The sequence below is a fragment of the Euwallacea similis genome, chromosome 16 (genome assembly GCF_039881205.1).
Source record: "Euwallacea similis isolate ESF13 chromosome 16, ESF131.1, whole genome shotgun sequence".
Lineage (NCBI taxonomy): Eukaryota > Metazoa > Arthropoda > Insecta > Coleoptera > Curculionidae > Euwallacea > Euwallacea similis.
The window spans coordinates 1,568,153-1,577,434 of record NC_089624.1 but is presented as its reverse complement, the minus strand read 5'-3'; the positions used below and the strand labels follow the sequence as shown (position 1 = coordinate 1,577,434).

The 9,282-nt window shown below is 33.7% G+C and overlaps 1 protein-coding gene across 1 annotated transcript; it reads right to left on the bottom strand.

The window, feature by feature from the left end:
• Positions 1 to 858: 858 nt before the first annotated feature.
• LOC136414045 (zinc finger protein 501-like) lies at positions 859 to 4,582 on the bottom strand. Its single transcript, XM_066397839.1, has 7 exons — positions 4,376 to 4,582; positions 3,707 to 3,907; positions 2,826 to 3,032; positions 2,387 to 2,639; positions 2,159 to 2,332; positions 1,812 to 2,015; positions 859 to 1,366 (listed from the first exon to the last, which is right to left on the bottom strand). The coding sequence occupies exons 1-7, from the start codon at positions 4,487 to 4,489 to the stop codon at positions 1,050 to 1,052; spliced, it is 1,470 nt and encodes a 489-aa protein (XP_066253936.1). The 5' UTR covers positions 4,490 to 4,582; the 3' UTR covers positions 859 to 1,049.
• Positions 4,583 to 9,282: the final 4,700 nt, after the last annotated feature.

Sequence of the window (9,282 nt, the reverse complement as noted above, 5' to 3'; positions counted from 1 at the left end):
TATTTGAAAAACTTATTGCTATTAAATACATATACAATTTTTCCAACAGCTAGAGGACCTCAAAGAAATAACGGGGGATGTAGCTGGACACGACAAATGTGCCAGAATCAGATGCCCTCCTAAACGCTGAAAAAAAGACAGTTAAAAATAAATGAAATATTCTGCACTTTATGGTGACTGCGATTAAATTGCGTATATTCCGCAGAAAAAATCCAAAATAAAACTTATTGAATATATACCAGACCATAACAATCAAATAATACACTAAATCAGTATTAGATAAACTATAATATACAAAGCATTCTAACGTTACCACGACCACTTCAGTCTGTGAAGATTTTCTGTCATGTCTAGCTAAAAATCTTGTGAAAGGTGTGCAGTAAGCCCTAAACGTTGATGCGAAACTTGTGTGAGGGAACGCATCGTGAAAATTCGAATTCACATATGAAACTTCAAAAGAAACGAATTTCTCGGGCGTGTGGCAAGTTAATTAATATTTTAGAACTGAAAGTAAAAAACGGACAATTTCTGAGAATAACTACATGCAAAAATTGGCGATACTTATCCTTTTGGGTCTATTATATTTATGTTTTCAAAAAGCCACAAACTGCATACTGACAACTTCTTTTTTCGCCAGCCCGCTTTTCGCCTAAAGTTTGTAACCGAGATTTGCGTCCACTCTTAAGCCAATCAATCAATTGGAAGAACCTCAAAAAATTAGGGTTTTATTATATAAAAGGGTTATGCAGAAAGTCGTGACACGTAAAGGACTTTGTAAGATGATACATCACATTCGCACCAGGCCTGAACAGCAAAGGAATGTGAACATCATGATCATTCATGTATAGGTAAATAATATTATTGATTCAGCGTTGCAATTTCTGTAATTTGTAAATTCATCAATAACAAATTTTCTTAATACTACGAAAAATCAATAATATGTAAAAATCCTTAAAACTGTCACTAGAACAGCACTCTAAACACATAATAAATACTAGCAGAGATCATACAAAGTTCACATTTAAACAAAGCAGATTATTAGACACTAGCTAATTAATCATCTCTTCATGTGTCCTCATGTGAGTAAAATAGTCGTTGACTCGCTCGAATGAACTATCGCACATCTTACATTGGATCAGTTCTGCTACATTATGGTCGGCAGTCATATGCTCTTTCAAGCTGGAAAGAGATTGAAAAGTTTGATCGCACTGACCGCACTTAAGTGGATACGCCTTGTTGTGGGTTTTAATGTGTGAGGAAAGGCAATTTGAAGAGGCGAAACCTCGGCTGCAATGGGGACATGTGTAGGGACGTTCACCAGTGTGTTGTCTACGATGAGTGAGAAGACCACTGGAACCATTGAAACCTAGATTTCGAGAAATTTGGTAATAAAGATCGTGTTAAACTTTCTTTCCTTCTCTTAGATATACAGGAATACAAATACTATTTTTAATTTAAAATTTTTAGCGTTTATGCAGAAGTACGACGAATATGAAAGTCAAAATTACAAAATAGAAATTTGCAAGCAAATCTGATTTGTAGTTATTTCATTAATCTTTAAATAATTAAATAAATCTTCTATTTAATTACAGCAACAAGAGCTTCATCCTGTTTAAGGCCCAGACATAGTTCACCTAGCAAATTAAACATTACATCTAAGGATAGATCTATTCAATCAAAAACCAGAGTCTAAAGACAATATATCATATTTGTTCAGAAAAAAACTTCTTTTTTCAGCACTGATTCAACAATTTTGCTAAGTTAGTGAATATCCTCACGTAAAAATTTGTAAGTGTGTTTGAATTTCTTGCCTTTTTGACAAATATCACATATATGACTCTTCTCCCCAGTGTGTGTCCGCATATGCTTCGTAAGTTCACTAGATTGACAGAAAGCTTTCTGACATACACAGCATACATAAGGCCTTTCACCAGTATGTATTCTAATATGTGCTGTTAAATTTGAACTTGTAGCAAACGCTTTTGGACAAAAACCGCATTTGTGAGGGCGCTCACCTGGAAATTATAATATCAAAGTACAGTGGGTTAAGAGCGAGTATGGGTTAAGTGTATTCAAATAATTTTGAAAAACAAACAAATCCATTCTGAATATTAGCAAAAGTGAAAATTAAAGGGTTATTATACATAATTTATCGTACCAGTGTGCGTTCTCATATGTTTTTCCAAATCTTGTGCTTGCCGACAACCTTTTTCACAAACCGGGCATTTAAACGGCCTTTCATTACTATGAATTCTGAGATGCATCTTGTAGTTTCCACCATGAGCAAATGCTTTTCCGCAAATATTGCACTTGAATGGAAATTCTGTGGGTGCTGCAATACTGAAGTCGGTAAATCTATACACTCCAAATGACTTAAGAGACTTACAAGTCGTATGAATCTTCATGTGTCTATTTAACTTAACATTTGTACGAAATATTTTCCCACATGTAGGGCATGCTTTACCGTCTCGTTCATCTACATTTTCGATACTTTTCTCTATACTATCAATATTTTCAGTCTTTTCTTTGGTTTGTATTGGCAGTTGAGTTTCAACCTCTAGTGGTATAATTTGGGATTGTTGTATTTGAGGTTGGGTATTTAAGTGTTGAGTTTGAATGTTATATTGAGGAGCATATATCTACAAGTTTGTGAAATTGGTGAGAAATTGCCATTAACAAAAGAACTGAGGAACCCTTTATATTAATAGAAACATGTAACTGAAAAGAGGAAAAAGTTGAGTGCAATAATTTACATATCAAAAAAAACAAGAACTTGCCATTTTTCCTAAATACAGATTTCACATAACAAAATGGCAAAACCTTACCATATGGCCTTGAACATTGTATCCTGGAACGTGTATTTCACCTTCCATAGTAGATAAACTGGTATAAGAAACTTGAGAAATGGGTTCTCCATTTGATGCCATTGTCATAAAATGATCGTAATTTAGATCTGGAGGTTTCAAATTTTCGATTAAGTCAGCTTCATTGTTCTGAATGAACACCTTTTGAGTTACGGCCTGAACATTTATCTGTGAAACTCAGTTTTAATAAGTATTAAGTAAAATTCCAATATAATTATGTATGTTCAAATGTTGTAGGTAATCTTTGACCTTCCTTTCCATATTTTAAAACTGTTTACTTAAATTGTGATTGTGTATTTTTTCATTTATTCACGTTTCTACTTTTAAGTGACTTAATTAATCTTTATCAGTATAACAATAATAGAGAATACAATTAAATTTTCCATGTCTACATACATAGGTTCCTAAAAGCTAAAATCACTTTAATTTATAAAGTAAGACTAATTTCGAAATCCTATCGTTTATTAAGCTCTATATTTTTCATAGGCTAAAATTGAACTTAAAGGGTAAGTGTTGCTTAAATTGGCAATTCTGCATGAAAAATTGTTAATTTAATCTATTATTTGACTTTAAGTTTGGCTTTGGTTTCAAGAGATTATGGGTTTGAAAAATATTAGGTTTACCATGTGCTTTATCAACCTGGCTACAATATAAGAGAAACAGATAAGTATTTGCTGCTTATTTATTTAATAATTATTTTGCCACCTTTGAAAATTTGATTTTGACATTTTTAGCATATCTTCTTAACATGTGCAAAAAGGGAGATGAATAGAAGAAACATTAAGACTTTAAGGCTAACAAGACACATTTTTTAAATAGACAGGACATATCTGATCTATTACCTGCTGTGAGAGTCCCTCCTCAACTAGGTCAATATTAGCTTGAACTGGCTCAAATATTTTCTTGTCATTTGGTATGGACGATTTAAATTGCCTCAATTTTAAATCAGTTTTCTCACACTGTTTTTTCAACTGGAATGCAATGTGTAATTTTGAAGCACAGCGTCTGCATATTTGCCCTGGTAATCCATCATTAGGCCAAACCTATTAAAAGTTAAACAAGAAGTTGAAAAATGTTTAATTAGTTGATTAAAATTAAATCACCAGACTTTATCGAATTTAAATAATTAAAATTTAAACTATTGAGATGATAAAATTTAATAAAATATAAATAATAAAATAATCTAAAACTTTAACACTGTCGATATCTCAGTCAGTAATTGGAAAGGGATCATTCACAAAATCATATTTCAAATGAAAAATCATCATTTTTCTTTATTTTCAACCATCAAATAGAAGACACCCATACATTTCATCACCTAACACCCTGTATATCAATGCTTAACATGAAAAAGTTAAGCCAGTTCAAACGTACTGGGCAGTATAAACATTTATGTTTATATCAGAGTCAAGGATTTTCTGTTTAATGAGCAGTATATATTTGACATTATCTCTCCTTGATTTATAAATCAAAATTCAAGAGTATTGAAAGTGTGATGTAATAATACTTACCTGGACAGAGGCAATGGCCATCATCTTCTTAAACATGCTAACTTTGAATAGGGACATTGTAGTTCCCTCATTCATACAAATTCTGCATATCTTTTTAAAATTTAGATGTTCCATGTTATTCAAAATTTTTCGGCTTTAAAGTTAATTTTTATCATATGTTAGTCATTCTTATTTTAATATTGATATTCATTCGTTTAAGGAATATTTCATATTATTTTAAACATTTTATTATTAAGTATCAAAGACTCAATGCATATTTATTTTTCATTAGTTAACCTATAAATAAAACCTTGATAGACAATGTTTTTGGCAAGTTTGGCAAAATTGACGTTTATGTCATATCCTTGGGCGTTAAGGTGTTTTTAATTTTGACACCAATCTGAACTAATCTGAACATGTTCCTTGTTCGTAAAGTTTGAGGGAATTTGGATTTCTTATACAGTGTCAGTTTTTGGAATTCAACGATGAAGACCTCGGTAACCATAAAAAAATTACAAAGTTGGTTAAACTGGGGCAAAATTACGCAATTTAGAGTTCAAGAATATGCTATTTTAAAATTTTAAAAAATTTAATAACTTTCGGTAATATCCAAAGCAAACTGAAGTTTTTAAAAAACATTTTTATCTTTTCTTCAGCTTAATTAGGTAATTCAAAAAGCACTTTATCATTGTAACTTTTCCTCTTACACAACGAGGAGATGTCTTAATCGAAACCCGACGTTTCAGTTTTCGACAACCATCACCAACTTTGTCTTATTGTATGAGCGCCATCTTAAATTTCACATTTCAGAATTAAGCTTCTTTGCATAAAAATTGATTGCTTATCCCAGAACACGCATATTATAAAGAATTATATATCCTTTCGCCTATCCATTAGTGCCACAATCACCAGCGGCAAAATCAACCTATGATACTTTTTCAATGCAATATGACCCGAATTAATATTTAAATTGCCTGATCTCGTTTTCCAATAGACTTGATTCTTTCCCATCTATTGGAGGGAAGCTATCAGCGAGAACGTCTAGCTGTGAATTATTTAATCCACTCCAACCTAATAATAAATATCCTTTATTGGAGTTTTGCTTACTGGTGAAGTCAGAGTGGACCTAAAATCTTCCGATGGACGCGCTTTTATCTGGAGAAAACCAGGTGACAGATACAGCCAAACATGTATGGTTTCCTAAGTGGCTTACCATGGTGGCGCAATAATGTTTTCGGATGGCATTTCTTTCGAGGCCCATATGGACCTTGCAGTGATCCGAGGAAGAGCATTATCCTCTCAGAGGCACATCCAAGTCATTTTAGAAGAACACGTACCTTTTGCACCTCACATTGGCGACAATTTTTTGTTTATGGATGATAATGCCAGACCGCATCGAGCTTTGGTCATGCGCGAACATCTAAACGAGGTTGGCATTCAACGTTTAGCGTAGCCGGCGCGTAGTTATGATTTGAACCTGATTGAACATGTTTGGGATTATCTCAAACGGAGTATTCGACGACGATCCTGTTTCTGACAACTTGGCTGAGCTGGAAAACGCAGTTTTTCAAGAATGGCACAACATACCCCAAGAATTCATCGCAAAACTTTTTAATGGCATTCTAAGACATTTGAGGGAAATTGTTCGAGCTAGAGGCGGGAATACACGATATTGAACCTAATAAAAACGAGAAATTCAGTTTATCTTCGATTTTTGTTATTCGTAAATTTTTAACAAAAAATCTGAAAAACTAAAAAAACTGAGCTAACCTAATGTTATCCAAGTTAGCATAGAGGAGGGGAAGAAATTTAATTCTATTATTACTTTTCTCAATAAATAAAATTAATTTTTGTTATTCATGATTTTTATTAAAATTCCTTTGAAGTTGTGGTGGTTGAAATTGAAGTTGAAGGTGGTGCGCTAATTTTGTCCATCAGTGTACAAACGCATGTTACTCATGTTAACGAGAACACAACAATATTTATATCAATTTCCACCAACTTTGTCAATAGCAAAAACGAAGTAAACTTTCTCCTAAGTATGTTAAAGTCGCGACCATCATTCCAACTAACCACATGCAGAAAATATATCTAATTTCCGCAAGAGAAACAGCTTTACTTCTTATTTTAGTTTTTCGATAAGTTTTCAGTGAGAACAGATGTTTCATATCAGCAAATTCTTTTGCGAACCAGCCGTTTGCCATGCTGCGCAGTATTATTTCACTGCACTGCGCATACAGGGGATTTCCCCTGCGGAAGAGCAAAAGCACGTGGAATGGATAAATGATTTCTTTGGAGATGTGAATGGTAACCTCTCCATTTTTCATGTAGTACTTTGGTATGTAGTAATAAGTCAGTACACTGCGCCCACCTACCGTCACGAAATCCTGGTTCATGGAAACATTCCGCTGGCATTGCTGGAATGATGAGCAAGATCCGATTGAGTTAAAATCAAGTTTCCTGGGTTCTTCTGGTATATCATAATAGGGCCTCAAGTCAAACATAGAGTTTAAGGGTAGTTTTGACTGAATTATGGCATCTAAAGTATCAAGTGGATCGGTCTTTAGAGTTGTTCCCATTATAAAAAATAAACGGCTTTTGAAGCCAGTACTCAGGATTATCGCCAAAAGAAACCATGAAGCTTGCAAAATTCGATTCGAGTCTCTTTGCGAGTTCGATAGGCGAGAGCTCTCAGTGATTAAAGCGACGAAGTCTATTAAAGTTTCAATGAAGGGCACATGGTAAAATACTTTGACTATGACGGAGGTAATTACAAGTAATATTGCCAGTAGCATGTAGAATGTAGGAGTAAGTACTAAAAACAATCTTGTCCATACAGGCTTGATCAAGGGTACGGGGCAAATAAAGTGCTGGGAGTCGACAAAGTATGAAGGCGAAAGATCGAAATCCCACACATCACTTGGCACTGCGGTAATGTAGCCCCCGAAAAAGTCCACTTCGCCTGATTTCATAGCAGCCTTTTCCTCTGTATATGGAACAGCAGTAGTCTGGAATATTATTATTTTAGGCGAGATAGTTATGCTTGCTCCCCAACTTACCCCTGCAGGCACATATAACACAGACGCAGTAAATTTCAAACGTTTTTCCAGAATTTTTACCATTCGCTCCTCCATACCGTCTCCATTCCCTGTTACATATGGCTCATTTATTCTAAGAATGACATTTAAAGTAGCATTATTCCACTCTCTGGGGATTTCTGCTTCAATCTCATTATCATAATATTTAATCTTCTTCTCAAACTTGGGTGGAAGCAGTATGAATGCTTCATTAGCATTCACGTTTATGATTAAAAGTTTCGTGATAAAATGGTGAACTAAACTTGGTATTTCACAAGTTTCAGCAGTGCTCGTGGTTGCAATAATCAATAAAGCTTTGGACCTTAGAACAGAATTTGTAGTCAAATTTTTCAGAATATTTGGAATCCACTTGCATTCTGCGTATAATATGAATGCTTGGACCTCTGTGCCCTTTGAGACTATTTCTTGACAATTGCTAAAGTTTTGCACAAGTATCATTGGAATTTTTATTGGGACTCCTCCAATCTTCACTACATTACTGAGAACAGTTTTCCTTGGCATTGTCAGACTTTTTTTTAGAATAGCGTTAAGGCGTCTTGGAATAGCTTGATCGCTTTCTATCATCCTTGGGCATAGGAGCTTACCATAACATGATGTAAGTAGCAGCAATGAACAAACGATTGTCTTCATTTCTTAGGGGGAGATTAGAGAATACTTACACTCAACAATATCTTAGCCATGCGGACATAAGAACCCACTTCCTTCGAAATAGAATTAATTAAGTAGGGGCAATTGGTACGATATGGCGTAGTGTTATAAAATCGCACAGTATGTTCATTTAAGTTTCAATTAATTAAAATTTTTAAAATTAGTAGATGTTTCAAATAGGTTATTCGGCTGTTTGATGCTAAATTGATAGCTAATTGTGTTTTTGTATTCAGCCTTTGTAACCAATAGAACATTAACTACAGTATCCAGTAAGACGTTCTTACTCTGGTTTTCTTTTAAAATTAACTTTATTAATATTAATTTATTAATCTATAATCTCTAAAATCTCGTAATGTAATTTGCAAATTGGTCCCTAAAATAGCCAATTTTTTGTCAACATTTGCAACTCCATTATAATCAAAACCTAAGAAAATATGGGTTCGATATTAACACTGCAAAAATAGTGCTTTTCTGTGTATGTCGAATGTGCAGGTATTTCCAGAAGAAACTAACAGGGTTTTTTTTTTGGTTATTTGCTATTAAATAAGCTAATTGGTCGTGAGACTACCAAGTTAAAAAAACGTGACAATTCGGATGAAAAAACTGGGTTTGAAGGTAAGTTGTCCTCAATTTTATTGATGCAAATGCCGATATTTACAGGTTTGATGTGGTATGTAATTTTACTCAAGGAGGGTGGATCAAATGGTACATTTGCACCAGTGCAACAGCATGACTTTTTTATATTTATTTTCTTTTTTTATGTTTTTATTTTTTTCCATAAAACCAATTGCTACTATTATTATCATTTTGTATTTTTTTTATGTATAAAGTATGCCGTATTATACTAACTTCCCCTACCTCTCTATCGTTTTCTTCGCCTTCTGAAACTACTCCATGAATTTCTATAATAACAATTTTCCTAATGTATTTTGTACACAATGGTAAGCTACAGTTTGTAAATAATATAATGGCGGAATAAGCTGCTTAACTCGTTTGGCTTGGCGTGCAATCAATTTTCATTAAACCGTGGTCAGAAAACGACGTTTAAGTAAATAATAGAGAATTGTGATAATATCAGTTTTTTTATACGAGATTAGGGCGGTGCTTTTCGTCACACCAGCTAAATTATTTAATGAGCTTAAACATATCGTGTAATTTAAAATAGCATTAATGGCACAAGAA